Consider the following 19907-nt stretch of genomic DNA (forward strand, 5'->3'; position numbering starts at 1 on the left):
AAGAGATCAGGCAGAGCCAAAGTCACAAGCCAATCAGAAGACGAGTTTCTCAGGGTCCCCAGCTGACGTGATCACCGGCGCCTCACAGCACAGCAACTTCATTTCGTTTGTTAATTCCTGCCATTATCACTGCAGTAGTGTCCAAGTGGTACTTCAGTGGGTGTAGTAACTCAGTCTCCTCCAACTCTGCTTTAAGACACACACAGGGGTTTCAAGTAATCAACACGAGTTGGGACACCTGTGCAAATTGTTAACTTCCACTTACAAGGCTTCATTTTACTCGAATGGCTGCAGAACATCTGTACGTTGTAACCTGTTAGTTGTTCCCTGAAGAAGGCCCATTTCTTTCAGTTTTTGCTAACTTAAGCTTTAAATTTAAACCTCTGACAGTTTACTGCTCACCTTTTCACCATTTTAGGTCATTCATTGCATTAAGGCTGATACATCTGAAGAAAAACTGAGGTGTCCTAAAACTTTTCTCCAGTGGTGTAAGTTAAACAACATATCAATGCATCCATTATCCAACCCGCTATATCCTAACTATAGGGTCACGGGGTCTGCTGGAGCCAATCCCAGCCAGCACAGGGCGCAAGGCAGGAACAAATCCCCGGCCATGGTGCCAGCCCGCAGAGGGCACACACACTAGCAGGCTGCTTTGATAAATCCAAGATTTGAATTAAAGTGTGTACACTTAATGATTCCTTGACTTTATTTTTATTTGTCATTGTTTATTTGTTCTATGCCTGGGTTTCATGAAACTTTACGACATACAGGCATTTCCATTAGAACTGAAAAAGCTGAGCTGTTCTTAAAACCTTTGTCCGGTAATGCGTAGTATTTGTATGTGGTGTTGCGTTCTGTGATAAGCAGCTCTGAAGCTGCGGAGTTCCATTCCTGTACATTACGTACCAATAAAAGCACTTCTGCTTCCCATTCTCATTCTGTATCCAGGAGCCCTGCGGCGTCTGCGCAGACCGCCAAACCAAAGTTCGAAAGCTCCGCCAATCACGTCTCCGGCCTGCGCAGATCTGCCACGCACTTTCTTAACAACGCCGTCAAAGTTTCCAGCTGTTCGGCTAGAGATGTTCTCGTCGCTATCCACCCAGCTTTGTTTTACACGAAGGTGTAACTGTGAAGTCAAGTGAACGTGTTCCGCAGCGGTTTTTAATTTTTATCTATTTTTTTAATGCCACTGGAGCGGTTCGAGGGATTACGAAGCGGGCTGCGCGTCTGGAGCGCCTAAAGGCAGAATCTGCGGCTGTAGACGAGCCGGGCGGTCAGAGAAGCAGCAGCAGCAGCGGTAGCAGCTCGCCGCTCCGAGTGCCTGAGGTGACCTGCACGGATCGCTCCTCTGAGATGAACCGTCTCAGCAGGACCGCTTTGATGAGGTGCCAGCAGCGGTCGTCTGGGACGCCCTTGACATTTCGCCGCGTCTCGGCCGGGTGTACGGACCACGGGAAGGGCAGCGGGCAGCCCGAGCTGCAGGCTGAAACGCCACTCAGCGAGGTTCGACCGGAGAGAGGCGACAAGGGGGCGCACATGTGGGCGAGGTACAACGACATGAAGAAGCTCGTCCATGGTAAGACTTGTCCGCACGTTTCGTCTTTTTTTGTGGGGGGAAAACAAGCGTTCCGCTGTGAGCCATCGAGATCGCTTACCGTACGCTTTTAAAAAATACGACTGTAAGTTTACAGTAAATTTCTAGCTACTCATTGCATTACGTTCACAGAATTTTCCAGTATCGTATTACTGTATATTTTAACAAAAGGACAATGCTACACTCTGAAAAAGAACAGTCCTTGAATGGCACCTTACTGGGTTGTGCGGTTCGTTCAAAGAAATCTGAAGTTGCTTCTTTGTCATTTCAAAAACTTCCTAATGTGTAGGGGAAAAAAAAATTTTTAATGCAAGGTGTGCTACTTAGACTCTTAAAAAATAAAAAGTGCCTGAGCGGCCCTTCAGAGGGATGGCCAGTTTGGGTTCCTTAAAGAACCATCCACGTGAAGGTTCCAGAAAGATCCGTTTATTTGTTTCGATCAGTAAGATGCTCCATAAATAACCAGGAACAGATCGTGGCAGATTCATACAATGCTAACGGTTCACGAGTTTAAAAAGACTCTTGCTGTATACAATAACACAGCTTTTCTTGATCTGGTAGAGTCCCTTCTAAGTACCTCTGCATTAAAGTTTAATTTTTATTTTTTTTTACATGTTCGTGATCAGGGTAGGCAGGTGAGGTCATCATGAAAAGTAAAAAAAAACTAATAATGATAACATAAAATAAATGTGTCCACTGGTCCGTGCTATAAATTTGTTTTCTATATGATTCCAATAATTTTGATTATTTTTATAGTCACAGTTGCTGAATTGGTGCATTTCCTGTTCCAATACACGAGATTTGAACCAGCAACCTCCCTAACCTCAGAGCCACCACTCCTCCCACATTTCCTTGGGTACTCTCTCAATCAGCCCCCACAGGAAAGCCAGCCTTACCTATAAGCATCAGCTCAACAAATGGCATTGGGGGGCAGGCGCGAAAGGTATGGTGTGCCCCCCATTAGTTTAAAGTATTCCTGTTTGAGATTGGATTGAATCAGAGGCCATTCTATAGCACGACGCCCTATTGGTGTAGGGATTTGGACCAAGAATGTATCAATTCGGTTGCTTTACCCCTCTCTCCCTCTCTCACACCATCAGGATGAATCAGCATCTCACACACCATGGACTGAAAAGAAGAGCACACTGAGCAGCACAACGCGGCAGCCATATTGAAGCAGGCATGTGGCCCGTCCTGTAGTAAGCTGACATTGAACGTTAGAACACTCTGGACGAGAACAGGCCATTCAGCCCAACAAAGCTTGCCAATCCACTCCTCTTATTTCTTCCAAAAAAACATCAAGTCGAGTTTTGAAAGCCGATAAAGTCTTACTGTTCGCCACACTACTTGGTCGCTTATTCCAAGTGTCTACCGTTCTTTGTGTAAAGAAATCCTCCCTAATGTTTGTGTGAAATTTCCCCTTCACAAGTTTCTAACTGTCTCCCCGTGTTCTTGATGGACTCATTTTAAAGTCACCGTCTCGATCGACTGCACTAATTCCCTTCATCATTTTAAACCCTTCAGTCAGGCCTCCTCTTCATCTTCTTCTCCTTAAACTGTAAAGGCTCAACTCCATCATTCTTTCCTCCTAACTCATCTCCTGTAGTCCTTGAATCAGCGTCACTGCTCTTCTCTGGACCTTCTCTAGTGCTGTTATGTCTTTATGGAGACCCAAACTGCACCCAGGACTCCAGATGAGGCCTCACCAGTGTGTTATAAAGCCTGAGCAGAACCTCCTGTGACTTGTACTCCATAACGAAAAGTTGCATAATTTCACACTGGCTTTAGAACGTTAGAACACTCTGGACGGTTCAAAGCTCACCAGTCCTGTCCGCTTTATTCTTCCAAAAAAAACTTCAAGTTGAATTTTGAATGTCCCTAAAGTCCTCCTGTCCACTTGGTCTGTTATTCCATGTGTCTGTGGTTCTCTTCCTAACTTCCTAATGTTTGTGTGAAATTCACCCTTCACAAGTTTCCAACTGTGTCCCCGTGTTCTTGATGAACTCATTTTAAAGTCACCATCTCGATCCACTGCACTAATTCCCTTCATAATTTTAAGCACTTCACTCAGGTCTCCTCTTCATCTCCTTAAGGCTCAGCTCTTTTAATCTTTCCTCATAACTCATCCCCTGTAGTCCCTCAATCAGCCTTGTCGCTCATCTCTGGACCTTCTCTTGTGCTGTTATGTCCTTTTTGTAGAATGGAGACCCAAACTGCACCCAGGACTCCAGACGAGGCCTCACCAGTGTGTTATAAAGCTTGAGCAGAACCTCCTGAGACTTGTACTCCACATGTCAAGGCGCTATATAACCTGACAGTTTGTTAGCCTTCTTAATGGCTTCTGAACACTAATGGGAAGCTGACAGTGTAGAGTCCACTACGACTCCTAAAATCTTCTCATAAGGTGGACTCTCTCAATAGATGGATATTAAAGGTACTATATTACTATATGATTGACAGACAGATTTCACGTGTCTGTGTGAAGACAAACTTCTTTATGTTTTTACGAGATTTACCCTTAAGTTTTCAACTGTGTCCCCGTGTTCTTGATGAACTCATTTTAAAGTCACCGTCTCGATCGACTGCACTAATACCCTTCATCATTTTGAACCCTTCAGTCAGGCCTCCTCTTCATCTTCTTTTGTTTGAACTGTAAAGGGTCAACTCCAACAATCTTTCCTCATAACTCATCCCCTGTAGCCCTGAATCAGCCTTGTTGCTCTTCTCTGGACCTTCTCTTGTGCTGTTATGTCTTTATGGAGACCAAAACTACACCAAGGACTCCAGATGAGGCCTCACCAGTGTGTTATAAAGCCTGAGCAGAACCTCGTGGGACTTGTACTCCACATATCAAGGCGCTATATAACCTGACATTCTCTTAGCCTTCTTAATAGCTTCTGAACACCGTCTGGAAGTCAATAGCTTAGAGTCCACTACGACTTCTAAATCCTTCCCATAAGGCGGACTTTCAGTTTCATCTCATTTTAAAGTCACCATCTCGATCCACTGCACTAATTCCCTTCATCATTTTAAACACTCAGGTCTCCTCTTCATCTCCTTAAGGCTCAGCTCTTTTAATCTTTCCTCATAACTCATCCCCTGTAGCCCTGAATCAGCCTCGTTGATCTTCTCTGGACCTTCTCTAGTGCTGTTATGTCCTTTTCGTAGTCTGGAGACCAAAACTGCCCACCATACTCCAGATGAGGCCTCACTAGTGTGTTATAAAGCCTGAGCAGAACCTCCTGTGACTTGTACTCCACACATCAAGGCGCTATATAACCTGACAGTCTGTTAGCCTTCTTAATGACTTCTGAACACTGACTGGAAGTCGATAGCTTAGAGTCCACCACGACTCCTAAATCCTTCTCATAAGGTGGACTCTCTAGACTAGAAATGATGACTTAACTAGGAACATTTTATGTAACTATCAAGTCTTTGTTCCACTTGAAGCTGCACATCAGCATTTATCAGGTAGTATGGTTGCCAGTATTCACTTGTACTTTGCTTATTGTTGTTATTTTATGAATATTATCAATAATACATTATTTAAAGTTGTAACTTCACTCCTGTTTGTCTTTTACGCTATGTAATTACTGAGGTTACAGATGTAGAGGGGACAGTGGTGGGAAGTTCTAAAGTACAATAGCATTAAGTCTATGGAATTTGGGGCATTCTAACAAAGGCTACACATTAAAGAATACAAAAGGGAAAGCTGAGTTAATATAGAACTCCACGAAGACAAAGCAGCAGGTCGTGTTCGCTGCAGAACATTTGGCGTCGTCCGTTAGACTTCTGCAGCTGTAGTTGCAGGCAAAGAAGATTCTTAGCAGGTTTCGGGGGTCCAGCGTGAAACATAAGTAATGCTGGCAGGCCTGACACTTGGCAACTCCTTTTGCTTCACACCAGTGCACCTCTTCCAATTTCAACATGGAGTTACCTGCACCTTTTCACACATCTTCTCGAATGTTGATGCATCCTGGTACTTGATTTGCCATCAGAAGAGTCCCACTGCCAGTTTTGTTCCAACCTCTGTCTTTTCAGATCTGCTCCTCCCAGGCGTCTGCAGTCTGCCCAGCCCGTCTACGATCTACGCCAACAACGAGATCAGTCTGGAGGACATTGACATCTACGGCTTTGACTATGACCACACTTTGGCCCACTACTCCACTTGCCTGCACAGACTGATCTTTGAGGCAGCGAGAGACATCCTGGTTGAACAGTATAAAGTAAGACGTACTCTTTGAATTTTTTTCTCTGAAGGAATGTTTGCTGTCTGATATCAAAATCGGAGAGCGTTGGCTTGGCCAGCCACCCTGGACTGAGTAGGGGCTCTGAGCGTTTTTGTTAAAGAGTCACCTCAGCCTGAATCGTGTGGGTTTAGGGTAAGGTGTGCAGGCATCACGTCTATTATTCTCCACTACAAGTGGTTATTAAATAAATATGAAGCACCCTTTGCTAGCCCTGATAATAAACTCTTTTATTATTTTACTCCTTTCACCTGCCATTTATCATCACGTCGAAGTTCTGGAGTGACACAGTGCTGCCTTATCACTCTAGGAGACTGGAGCTGCAAGAACTTTGCATGTTATGAATTTGTCTTCACGGCGTCTTTGGGTTTTTATTTATTTATTTATTTATTTATTTATTTATTTATTTATTTGTTTTCATATGCCAGTTGTGTTCAGTTAATTGGCATCTCTTAAACTGGTCCGATGTTTCTGGGGAGTGCCCAGTAGGTACTGATCCTGGGGACGCAAGGCACACTTGAACTCTGATGGACACACTGGAGTTCAGTCATACAGGGCCCTTGGAAAAATACCAAATGTGTGTTAGTGACTGGTGGTCAAAGCCCATTTGAAGCCCTGGTTTGGATGACGGTGCCCCTCGGTGTCCAGAGCTAGTACTATTAGACTTAGACGACCCTCATCCCCCTCATAAATAAATGGTGCCCTTCTGTGTACATACTGCACACTTTGTAACATTCCTATTTTTTTTTGGGGGGGGTTGGCTGCTCCTTGCCACCCCCTAGCAAGATGCCATCCCAGAATGGCTACCCCAGGGCACGCATACCTCAATCGGCCATGGGTGCCAGAATCTCTGGGGCAATCAAATTCGTGCAAGGTGGTCACACATGTCAGGATGGAGCTCCGTCCAGAGGTCTTCTCATCCCATTGTAGGTGGGCCGTGGCCGACCCCGGACGAAGCCCCCAGGTGATATGTCGATCACGCTTGTTTCACAGCAGTAGTATTATAAGTGGATCATGGCCGACCCTGGTGGAAAGCCCATCCACTGGTTTGATGATTGCGCTCCATTTACTGCGGCGGCGTTGCAGGTGGGTCGCAGCCGACCCTGGACGAGCTCCCCAAGGCCCACCCTGACGGCACTGCACTGATGATTACACTTGATTCATCTAACCCCCAGATGGTTTGGTGATCACGTGGGACCACCTCATCCCACTCTGATGATTGATGGAGGGGGACCCCCACCGGGTCGCGAGCAAACTGACACCACAAATGTTGGGAAGCCCATCATTAGAGAGTCTTCTTCTGTTGATCAGCATCAAAAAAGCCAAACCAAACCCCCTGGGATTCAGTGTTTTAGAACAATAAAATGAAGTGAAAACGTCTAAGGGGGCTCTATTTGTGTGAATGTATATTTCTATATTTCTGTGTATGTTTATGTGCAGGTTGCACAGCAGTTGCTATCGCTGCCTGTCATCCAGCTTCTTGATTTCTAACCTCCATGTGTTTTTTGCGTGTCCTCCTCATGACTGCATGGGTTTGTCTCGGGTTTCTCTCATTTTCTTTTCAAACACGAGTGTCTGAAGGTCACTGGAGGCTCATGGATACGTGTGTGTGTGTGTGGGCCCCGTGAAGGACTGGCACCCAGTCCGGGGTTTGTTCTTACCCTGAACAACCCAAGATGGTGGGCTTTGCTCCAACACTCCCTGTGACTCCGAGTTCCATTAACTCTTTGAGGGCTCAATATCCATCTATCCATTATCCAACCCGCTATATCCTAACTACAGGGTCACAGGGGTCTGCTGGAGCCAATCCCAGCCAACATGGGGCGCAAGTCAGGAAACAAACCCCAGGCAGGGCGCCAGCCCACTGCAGGGCACACACACACCCACACACCAGGGACAATTTAGAATCGGAAATCCACCTAACCTGCATGTCTTTGGACTGTGGGAGGAAACCCAGGCAGACATGGGGAGAACATGCAAACTCCACACAGGGAGGACCCAGGAAGTGAACCCGGGTCTCCCAGCAGCGCTACCCACTGCACCACTGTGCCGCCCCGGGCTGAATATTTTTTCCAAAAAATATTCAGTTTTCTGAAAAGCACACAAAGCAACGCTTTCACACATAAGTCAATATAAAACGTCTGTTGCTATGTGCTGTGGCTGCTGTTGGCGCATATTTGGCATCTCTGGTGGCAGTGACTGCATGGGGGCACCTCAATGGTCAGCAGAAATGCACGGTGGGCCAGCTGCCTGGCTGTCTTCACACTGCAGGTGGTTGGTGGTTGGCGGTGGCGGTCGCAGGGTGATGCAATATGGTTTGTATCTCATGTCATCGTAAGTGGTGGTCCTCCCAGGCAAACACTGCTGCAGGTGCATCAGCTCCACGAAAGTGTTCAGCACCACGATCAGCTGGGGACCGATCAGATGATGCCGGCGCCTCACTTTCGTCTCCAGATCACTTGCTTCAAACTTGGAGTCCAACGAGTAACTTTCCTTCTAGCAAAGAGAGTCGGACTGAAACGTAAGGGTGAGTTTTGTTGCAGTTTACAGCCGATTACCATCTTCCACTCCTGAATTTTGACAAAAGTCGACATCAGCGCTGAAAGAGTAAAGCAGGTTTGAGAATCGTGCGCTATGCTCTGTGTGTAATGTGTTTGTTTTTTTTCCCTTTAGTATCCAAGAGGTATTCGGAGTTATGAATATATTCCCAACTTTGCTATAAGAGGTCTCCATTATGATATTAAGAAGGTAACCTTTGAGCGTCTTCACCGTTTCGTACTTTACATTATGTGCGTAACAATTGCCTAAACTCTGGCAATATTAACAAGCACGGCTTTGACTTTCTGCCAGGGTTTGTTCCCTGGCTTACATTTATTTTGCTTTCAAAGATTATTTCTGGTTTAATATGGTTGTTTTTGCACACGTTTGTGTTTTTATGTCATTTTTTTTAATATTGTTACGTTTATTATATGACATTTATGTCTTGTGTATTCATGTTTGCCCCTGTTCCTTGTTCTCTGTGGGTGGAGCCCTAAGAGGCGGGGCCATTTTGATGTCACCACTGAGGGACCGCCCACCCACCCCAGTCTTTATATTTCAGGTCTCTCAGAGGCTCATTTAGGTTTTTGCGGTGACTTTCGTTACGCTTTATCCTTTGTCTTCTTTCTCTTCATTAAGATTTAGACCTGTTAGCGTTGAGTGGTCTTTCTAAGGCAAACCCGTTTTGCTCTTTTTCTTAATTGTCTTTCATTTTTTGAACATTTAGTAATTGCTTTGGAATTTAAATGTGAGTGTTTTGCCCTTATCCTTTTAAGTGATTCAGAGCTTCATTATCACTGGAAAGATGTTTTTTAATTCATTTTTATTTTAATTTTTAAAGTGGGCATGGTGGCGCAGTGGGTAGCACTGCTGCCTCGCAGTAAGGAGACCTGGGTTTGCTTCCCCGCGTGGAGTTTGCATGTTCTCCCCGTGTCTGTGTGGGTTTCCTCCCTCAGTCCAAAAACATGCAGGTTAGGTGCATTGGCGATCCTAAATTGTCCCTAGTGTGTGTGTGTGTGTGTGTGTGTGTGTGTGTATGCCCTGCGGTGGGCTGGTGCTGTACTTGGCGATGTTTATATCCAAGTTTACAGTCATATGTCTCACCCAGATGGATCTCAAGGTTTCTCCTTCCCACAACTCCGTACATAAACAGAGATAGCCCAGTCATTTCAGGCAGCAGCACTAACTGCTGTGCCACCAGACTGCAAGATGAGTCTGCTAGCCCTGCTTTTCCACAACACTGATGGCCTTTGGGGTTTGTTTTATTCGTTTCAGAGTCTACTGATGAAGATCGATGCTTTCCATTACGTTCAGCCTGGTACTGCCTACAGGTAACGTGCCTTCTCGTGACACACACCTGATGAACGTCCAACATTGTGTTTCAAACTTTTATTTTGGATGGAGAAATTATCTTTCATCTCACCTTTATGCCCTAGTGGTGGTGACATCATAAACCAAGCACTTGCTGTCATTTTCTTCTTAACGATGTTGTGTCAGCTGCTATGTGAAAAACAAAATGGCATAAGTAAAAGACACAAATACTTCACCTGCGTTAAATACAATTTTAAGTCAAAATCCAAAAAAAGATCAGAAAAACATAACAGGAAATTCATTAAAAAATCCATCCATCTTCTAAGCCCACTTTATTCAAAGTGACATCGCTTCATAACAGCAGTTAGTGGCCTTACTTAAGTGCCAGTGCCCTGGATTTGAATCCTGGGGCCGACGTCACCAATCAGGCGCATCCCACATCCCCCAATACGCGGTGTGAGCGGGTAGGTGAGTGGGCCCTGTGATGGACGAGTCGCTTCGATCGGCTTTACCGCCACTCCTGATAAGCAGGTCAGTAAGGGGAAGGACGGGTGGAGCTTTATATCCAGTAAGTTAAGGTAAAAAAAAATGCCATTATTTTCTTTTTCCAACAGAGGCCTTCAACCCGTAGCAGATGAGGAGGTGATTGAAATGTACGGAGGGACAAAGCATATCCCGCTTTACCACATGAGTGACTTCTATGGCAAAGTACGTCGTCCCACATTCAGACCGCACGACCCTTTCTTGCTTGTGTTTCATTGCATTCTCAGGAAACGTCGCACGAGCTCCCTTTTGTTTCTGTTTCTCTAAGACTGAAAGCAACACAGAAAGGCAGCAGTTTTGTTCTTGACGATGAAAAGGTGAAATATGAAGGTGGAGACCGGAAAGGCAAAGTCGTGGAGGCCGTTCAGTCCAGATCAATTCAGATTACTCTTATTTAGTGGTCTTTAGTGGTACAACCTCACGCCACATAGATAGATACAAGAGGGGCCAAATAATTGATTGATAGATAGCTAGTGGGCGGCACGGTGGCACAGTGGGTAGCACTGCTTCCTCGCAGTAAGGAGACCTGTGGGTTCACTTCCCGGGTCCTCTCTGCGTGGAGTTTGCATGTCCTCCCCGTGTCTGCGTGGGTTTCCTCCCACAGTCCAAAGACATGCAGGTCAGGTGCATTGGTGGTCCTGAATTGTCACTAGTGTGTGTGCTTGGTGTGTGTGTGTGTGTCCTGTGGTGGGCTGGCGGCCTGCCAGGGGTTTGTTTCCTGCCTTGCGCCCTGTGTTGGGTGGGATTAGCTCCAGCAGACCCCCATGACCCTGTGTTTGGATATAGTGGATTGGATGATGGATAGATAGATAGAAAGGCACTATATGATAGATAGATAAAATACACTTTCTAAATACACCGTATCGTCCCTGTTTACTTTGATAATACAAAGGCTCTTGAGACTCCAGCATGTACTGTATATACTGTAAGAAATGTACTTAACAGAGAGCATATCTAAGGAGCATATGATACAAGATGTTAATCACAGATATGTTAGCAGTTGTTTGTTGAGACAAAGCATTTATAGATTTGAAAATACAAGATCATCTTTAGCATATAGCTGATAGCAGGCAAATCTCAGGCAATCGCCTGTTCTTGAGAAATAAAGTAGGATGATCTAAACCTGGTATGGTGACTCAAGGTCAGAGGCTGCATTCTAGGCAAGCACTAGCGTACTTTAAAGCACAGAGACAAAAGTCAGGATGAAATGACATTTTATTTTGGTAATCTTATGGCATGATTTCAAGGATAATTTGAACAGAGCTGCATCTCTTAAAACAAGAATAGCTTATTTAAAAAAGTTAGAAAAACCTTGTGAGTCTGAGATGCTAAAGTTTAATAGAAAAGATTTTCTGCAACCTTGATAGATAGATAGACATGAAAAACACTATATAACATATAGATTGATAGATATGAAAGGCACTGTATAAACTATAGATATTTTAGTGTAGTCGGCAGGATTAGATGGATAGGTATGAAAGGTTCTATATCATAGATAGATAGACATGAAAGGCACTGTATGATAGATAGATAGATGTACAGACAGATATGAAAGACACTTTATAACATAGCAATAGATAAATATGAAAGGCACTGTATAACAGTTAGTTATTTTAGCATAGTCGGGAGGATTTCATACATAGGTATGAAAGGCTCTATGTCATAGATAAATAGATATGAAAGGCACAATATGATAAATAAAAAGATAGATAGATATAATAGACACTATGTAACAGATAGTTATTTTAGTGTAGTCGGCAGGATTAGAGAGCTTGATAGATGATGGATAGATAGATAGATAGTTATTTTAGCATAGTTGGCAGGATTCTATACATAAGTATGAAAGGTTCTATATCATAGATAGATAGACATGAAAGGCACTGTATGATAGATAGATATACAGACAGATATGAAAGACACTATATAACATAGCAATAAATAAATATGAAAGGCACTGTATAACAGTTAGTTATTTTAGCCTAGTCAGGAGGATTTCATACATAGGTATGAAAGGCTCTATGTCATAGATAGATAGATATGAAAGGTACTATATAACAGATGAATATTTTAGCATAGTTGGCAGGATTAGATAGCTTTTGCAGGTCACCATATAACACATAACAGAGGCTGTCTGTCTCCCTGTCTCCTTTCATACTGATGCCCTAACCGGACACCCTTCTGAGGTGCAGAGCACACATACAGGATGTTCTGCCCTCTGGTGGCCACTTCACTACCGCAGTGGCAAATGCAGGAACTCTTTTGCTGTCAGTGTCATTCTCTCTTGTCTCTCTTCTTGCCTCTATTGTGCAGCAGGACTCTCTTTTTGGTTAGATAGTTCAAAAAAAGATTCTGGTCATCCCCAGTCTTCTCCTCCTCCTCGTTCCAGGGTCCTGCCATCAAGCAGTTTATGGACATTTTCTCCCTCCCTGAAGTGACTTTGCTGTCCTGTGTGAACGACTATTTTCTCCGCCACAACATTGACTTTGACCAGGTGCACCTTTTCAAAGACGTCACAGTAAGTGGAGTTTGCTGCAGGTTTGCTGTGTCTGACACTTACTGTGGATTCAGAAAGCCTTTTGACCCCTGGACTTTCTGCCCAGTTTATTGTGTTGTGGATTTCATTTGAAATGTATTAATATTTGTGCAAAAATGGTAAATGTATTACTGTAATTTCAAATGAAATGTAAAACATGATAAAGTGTGCAGAAGTGGAAGGGATCGGAGAACTTTCTGAATCTGCTGTAAATGGGCAGACTTACAGTAATAGTCACCCTGCTATTGCTCACATTCCTCTTCTTGCAGTTGGAATTTGTGTTTAGTTTTGATGTTAAATAAAAGATTATTAAGTAATGGTCTGTTTGGCTTCGGCCAGCGCAAGAACGAATTGTTGACTGAGTGATAGGAAGCTTAAACTTGCACAATCACCTTCTGTGTGATAAACCACTGTGTGTGTGTGTGAGTGTGTGTGTGTGAGTGTGTGTATGGTTTGTGCATGTGTGTGTGTGTATATATATATATATATATATGTGTGAGTACTCGTGTGTGTGTGTGTAAGTGTGCATATCTCAGATTGCGTGTGTGTGTGTGTATATATATATATATATATTTATATATGTGTGTGTGTGTGTGTGCACATGTGTATGGTTTGTGCACGTGTGTGTGTATATATATATATATATATATATATATATATATATATATATATATATATATATATATATATATATATGTGTGAGTACTCGTGTGTGTGTGTGTGTAAGTGTGCATATCTCAGATTGCGTGTGTGTGTATATATATATATATATATATGTGTGTGTGAGTACACATGTGTGTGTGTGTGTGCGTATATATATATATATATATGTGTGAGTACTCGTGTGTGTGTGTGTGTGTAAGTGTGCATATCTCAGATTGCGTGTGTGTATATATATATATATGTGTGAGTACGCATGTGTGTGTGTGTGTGTGTGTGTATCGCAGTACCGGTTTGGTGGTCTGACAGAAGGCTGAGTGTGCTTGTGTCGTGTTACCCCCACAGTGAGTTCCCCTGCTTTGTGTTGATTTTCCTTTCTTTTCTTTATTTTAAACTATTGTTTTTCATGGGCTTATTGTATTTCTTTATTCTTTGCTAGGATTGTTCTGTTTATTTCTTTATTTACTGCCATCTCTAATGTGTCCCTTGCGTTTTGTGGGTGGAAGCCCAAGAGTTGGCCCCCCTGAGCCTTTCTACTCAACAGCGTGACGCTGACACCACCAAGCTTCACCGCTAGACTGGCCCCGTTCAGGTGATGAGCTGTGCCTCGTTTCCTCCAGACGTGACGCTTAGCGTTGAGGCCAAAGAGTTCCATCTTGGTTTCATCACGTTGGGGAGTCTTTCAGGTGCCATTTATTTATTTATTTTTTTTTTTTTGCAGTCCAAAGGGGCTTTCATGTGTCATCAGCCAGAAAGCTCAGATTAGCGGAGTGCTGTGGTGGTGGTTCTCCTGCCATCTCCGCCCCAGGCTCTCTGGAGCTCAGGCAGTTCTTGATCACCTCTCTTACCAAAGCCCTTCTTCTGCCGATTGTCAGCTCTTACAAGAGTGGTGGCCATACCAAACCATGGAGGCCGCTTTGCTCTTGGGAACCCTCAATGTTTTTGTCACCTTCCCCAGATCTGTTACTCCGCACAATTCTGTCTCTTAAGCTCTGCAGGCAAGTCCTTTGACCTCCTGGCTTGGTGTCTGCTCAACTGTGGCTGTGTGCGTTTCCTAATCAGTCCAATCAACTGAAATGACCACAGGTGGACTCCAAACAAGGTGCAGAAACCTGCATGTCTTTGGACTGTGGGAGGAGACCCACGCAGACATGGGGTTTTTTCATTTAACGTGGGAGCCCCCTTTTTGTGTATCCTGGTCCAGCTGCACCATTTGAAGTTTTGCACCATGTGGTCCTTGGTAAATTTCTGTGGTGCCCCCCTTCCCTTAATGCCCTAAGTACACTCACCTAAAGGATTATTAGGAACACCTGTTCAATTTCTCATTAATGCAATTATCTAATCAACCAATCACATGGCAGTTGCTTCAATGCATTTAGGGGTGTGGTCCTGGTCAAGACGATCTCCTGAACTCCAAACTGGATGTCAGAATGGGACAGAAAGGTGATTTAAGCAATTTGGAGCGTGGCATGGTTGTTGGTGCCAGACGGGCCGCTCTGAGTATTTCACAATCTGCTCAGTTACTGGGATTTTCACGCACAACCATTTCTAGGGTTTACAAAGAATGGTGTGAAAAGGGAAAAACATCCAGTATGCGGCAGTCCTGTGGGCGAAAATGCCTTGTTGATGCTAGAGGTCAGAGGAGAATGAATGGGCCGACTGATTCAAGCTGATAGAAGAGCAACTTTGACTGAAATAACCACTCGTTACAACCGAGGTATGCAGCAAAGCATTTGTGAAGCCACAACACGCACAACCTTGAGGCGGATGGGCTACAACAGCAGAAGACCCCACCGGGTACCACTCATCTCCACTACGAATAGGAAAAAGAGGCTACAATTTGCACGAGCTCAACAAAATTGGACAGTTGAAGACTGGAAAGATGTTGCCTGGTCTGATGAGTCTCGATTTCTGTCTCGAGTCAGAATTTGGCGTAAACAGAATGAGAACATGGATCCATCATGCCTTGTTACCACTGTGCAGGCTGGTGGTGGTGGTGTAATGGTGTGGGGGATGTTTTCTTGGCACACTTTAGGCCCCTTAGTGCCAATTGGGCATCATTTAAATGCCACGGGCTACCTGAGCATTGTTTCTGGCCATGTCCATCCCTTCATGACCACCATGTACCCATCCTCTGATGGCTACTTCCAGCAGGATAATGCACCATGTCACAAAGCTCGAATCATTTCAAATTGGTTTCTTGAACATGACAATGAGTTCACTGTACTAAAATGGCCCCCACAGTCACCAGATCTCAACCCAATAGAGCATCTTTGGGATGTCGTGCCCTGGATGTGCATCCCACAAATCTCCATCAACTGCAAGATGCTATCCTATCAATATGGGCCAACATTTCTAAAGAATGCTTTCAGCACCTTGTTGAATCAATGCCATGTAGAATTAAGGCAGTTCTGAAGGTCAAACACCAGATTAGTATGGTGGTCCTAATAATCCTTTAGGTGAGTGTATGTGCTTATTTTGCTTAACCCAGCCTTGTGAGAATAGCAGTTGGAGCTCACGAGTGCCCGACAGACGTTAAATGGCAAACAACAAAAGGAGCTCCATGGGTTTAGGACCTCAACAGGGCAGCCCGAAGAGGACCATGATTAACATTTCACTTTGCCGCCTTCAGACGTGTCTCCCTTTAACCCTGAGTCACTTAATTCTACCGAGGGTAGCGTTGCTTGGTACAGTTTGCTGGCACAAGTCAACATTATTATTAATAGCGGCCTTTGAGCCAACACAAACAGACCTTATAGGGAAGCTGGGCTTGGCACCTCATAGGAAGAAAAAGAAAAAGAAGCCACGGACGTGCAGGTTTTGGAACACTCCTGCCTTCTCGGGCGTTTGTTTGATTGATGACGGCCGTGCCATTCGCCGTGAACTCAGGAAAGCCAAACCGAGGAGACGTGAGGATGTTTTAGTTGAGCGCTCGGCCTGGTTTACACAATCCAGCGTCGGTGTTTGGCTGCGGCGTCAGCCTCCATGACGAGCTCCAGACACAGGCGGTAACGTCAGAGTGGCCTCAAACAGGAGAGCCGTTTCACTTGCAATGTACCCTGGGGTGGGGAGCTCCGGGTGTGCACCCAGGGGCCTGTGACGGCAAAGGGTCTTTGTACCAACGATCGAGTATCCACGAGTCAAAATGATCGAGAGGGATTTGAGGGGGTCGATGAAGTGCTGCAATAAATGCCCCCCATGTCTGTGCACCGTATTGTTGAAGGTTTGATCAGCTCTCTGTTAAGGAGCTAAGTGACCCAGGGGCTGAATGCCACTTTGACTGGACCCTATTATATATATATATATACATAAATATATAAATATATATAATATATTGTCACAAAGATGAGTCACAGACATCATAAACGTTTGGGGTAGCCACCTGTATATTGTTTCCCGGCTGCAAAATTGAAGTAAATTGAACAGAGGTGTTCACAGGTTTGAGTCCAAAATAGTACTGATATTACGGAGATACCAGAAGTGATGTTGTTAGGACAGGAAGTGACGTCATCACCCACGCTGGCACCTGAAGTGACATTGTCGGGACCGGAAGTGACATCATCATTGGTGCCAGAAACTGGGAGTATTGTCATCGGGACTAGAAGTGACGTTGTCATTTGCGCCAGAACCCTGCAGGATTTCCCGTGAATGTTCTGCGAAAGATGGAGAGAGACAGTCAGCGCACCCCGCCGCTATTATTTAGGCCTATCAGGTGTCATGTGTGTGACAATATATATATAAAACCACCATCTGTCTGTCTGTCCGCTCTTCACGGATTTAGATCGGGTTTTTTTTCTATCATTTGCTTGAACATTCCGGTTGATTTTGCGACTTCTCTCATCACGCTAAGTATCAGAGTTTGGTTGCAGTACCGATGTGTTTGCGTGAATCCGAGAGACACACTGCAGGCCGAGGGGAGGGGGAAGTGGGCGGGACCTCAGGAGTAGGGAGCTGGGCGGGGCCTTCCTGACTCGCACGCCAGCCTCCGTTCAAGCCGCTCTACTTCTCGCCACGTACCTCGCCTCCGCTTAGCTAGCCATACCAGTTTGTTCAGCAGACGTTATTGTGTAGAGATTGTTAAGGAGTAACGTTTGACATTTTTGAGAGAGGGAGATCAGAGCTGCGTGTGTTTTAGAGGGTCGCTGCTCATTGCCAGAGATATCACGGCCACGCGGGGGACGCGCTCCCGTTAGAGCTGAACACGATCAGATGCCGTGCCAACTTTTGACGTTAGAACGTACCTACTTTCCGCTTGGCCGGGATTCCATTTTATTTAATTGATTTTTACAGTTTGTCCTGTTTCACTATGTGGGCAGAGCCGCGGGGGGACAGCTAGTTTATTACATACAACTAGCTGTGTAAGGCTGTGCTGTAAAGCCTGGGCTCATAGAAACTATTATAATTGTCAGAAAAAACATTGAAACAGAGTCAGCGTTTTCGTCTTGAGGATGTGCTCACCCACCTAGTCTATCAGTGGCTAAGCGAGTTTCTCTCTCCTTTGTCTTTCCTCGGCTCCTTCACTTTGGTGATGGAGTCGCTTTCTTTCAGCTTCATTCTGTAGCCTCGTCTTTCTTTCTTCTTCCGACTCTTTAACTTGGGGTCACCTTGCCGGCTCTTTGAGGTTCATGTTGTAGCCTCACACTTCGAGGTACACACATTTCCACGCGTAGACATTTATATATAAGAAGTGTCTACTGAAGGTCTGCACGAACAATCCAAATGTCTCCTTAGTGCTGTCTCTAGTCTGGTTTTGCTCCACATACTGCCATTACAATGTTACCAGTGATTTTAGATCCTAGGCGACCCTAGGAGTTGTTGGAGTTGTGACCACAAGGGGGCACCACTGATGCTCCAAACCTCCGACACAAGATCACCCAACACAGTCCTGAGTTCAAGTAGGTAAATAGCTCACCGAGTGTGCACAGCCAAACACACCACAAATCTTTGTCTTCTCCTTCTGCTCCTCCTGTTGAGTGTTGCCTGCTGCCTCCCGATTCTGACTCAACTGGATGGATGGGGCTGGAGACTGGAGAAAGTCCGACGAAAGCACTGCTGGGTCAAGCAGAAGCCCCGAAAAATCCTGAGATCATGAATCCCCCACAGTGCCACAGCAGGGCTGATTCAAGGCACTACAACTCCCATCATGCTTTGCCAGTGTCTACATGGTAATCAAGCTCCTGGGATAGTGCTGTCTACTGGAATCAGGATCAACAGAGTCTGAAATTGGAGCAAAAACTGAGTCTCATATTCATCCCGGATGGGATGCCTGGCCATCGCTGTCCTCCCAGTCCGGCTTCCCTTCTCAGCAATCCTGCCAGGCACTTACAGAGTGGAGAATATCCCTAAAATAAGGATCTTTCTTTCTTTCTTTCTTTCTTTCTTTCTTTCTTTCTTTCTTTGTTAGGTCACACCTGGCTCTATCATTTACCTTCTGCTCAGAGTGTGGCCTCATTGATGGCTTGTGCTTGTCATTGCAGGATGCGGTTGGAGACGTTCACACGAAAGGCTTGATGTACAAGTGGATCGAGGATGACATAGGTGAGAAAGGGCCACTTCATTTATTTCATGTTTTAATACCTAGTTTGTTGCTTTGAATTCTGGTCATGATCGATTCGGATTCTTTAGATGATGTCTTTATTTATTTAGTCATACATGTAATTCCATCTGTGATCAATCGTTTGGAATTGGGGGAATTGGAAAAGGAGTTAATTAGCAGCAAAAACAGGTCACTAATTAACAAAAGGGTTAAAATGAAAACCTGCAGCCACTGTGGCCCTCCGTGACAGGAGTTGGGGTCCCCTGCTTTAGCGCTTGGGGCTTTGCAGTCCACGACAGACTGATGGTGCCTGCCCGGGTGGTGCTGAGCCCAGCATTCATGGGCAAGGTTTGTCGACTGTGATGCGTTTTCTCCAGAGATGTTTTTCTTTCTTCAGCTGGTCATTTCATTTAACTAAACTGTGAGTGAGAAATTCTCACGGCTGTTTATTTTACAGAACCTTTCCCACCGTGTTTACATCCCGCTTCCGGTAATAAAATGCGATAATATGACCCACAAACAGTGAGTTGCATTTTCCAATGCTGCGTCCCGTGTCCTTTGCGCTGGCCCACTTGCTCCTTAGACATCACGTTTAGTTTAATGACGCAGTACAGAAACAGAGCTGGCCAAAATAATACAGTTGTGCTTCAACGTTTGTGAACCCTTTAGAATTTTCTACATTTCTGCATAAATACGACCTAAAACATCATCAGATTTTCACTCAAGTCCTAAAAGTAGATAAAGAGAAACCAGTTAAACAAATGAGACAAAAATATTAGACTTGGTCATTTATTTATTGAGGAAAATGATCAAATATTACATATTTGTGAGTGGCAAAAGTATGTGAACCTCTCGGATTAGCAGTTAGTTTGAAGGTGAGGTGTCAGGTGTTTTCAGTCAATGGGATGCCAATCAGGTGTGAGTGGGCACCCTAACCCTAAC

General features: G+C 44.7%; 1 protein-coding gene across 3 annotated transcripts in view; it reads left to right on the forward strand.

Moving 5' to 3' along the window:
* Window positions 1–713: 713 nt before the first annotated feature.
* LOC120539907 (5'-nucleotidase domain-containing protein 2-like) overlaps window positions 714–19907 on the forward strand; it is a 39434-nt gene continuing 20240 nt past the window's right edge. Inside the window, exons 1-7 of one of the 3 annotated variants that reach the window (XM_039770233.1) lie at window positions 714–1579; window positions 5639–5823; window positions 8518–8592; window positions 9658–9713; window positions 10308–10401; window positions 12623–12751; window positions 18907–18967. In XM_039770233.1, coding sequence (XP_039626167.1) covers window positions 1357–1579; window positions 5639–5823; window positions 8518–8592; window positions 9658–9713; window positions 10308–10401; window positions 12623–12751; window positions 18907–18967 — 823 coding nt within the window. In that variant the 5' untranslated portion in view covers window positions 714–1356. The remainder of the gene's footprint in view (window positions 1580–5638; window positions 5824–8517; window positions 8593–9657; window positions 9714–10307; window positions 10402–12622; window positions 12752–18906; window positions 18968–19907) is intronic. The other 2 variants (XM_039770231.1, XM_039770232.1) reach the window with 2 other exon arrangements.

Source organism: Polypterus senegalus, chromosome 12 (genome assembly GCF_016835505.1).
Source record: "Polypterus senegalus isolate Bchr_013 chromosome 12, ASM1683550v1, whole genome shotgun sequence".
In the NCBI taxonomy this organism is placed as follows: Eukaryota; Metazoa; Chordata; class Cladistia; order Polypteriformes; family Polypteridae; genus Polypterus; species Polypterus senegalus.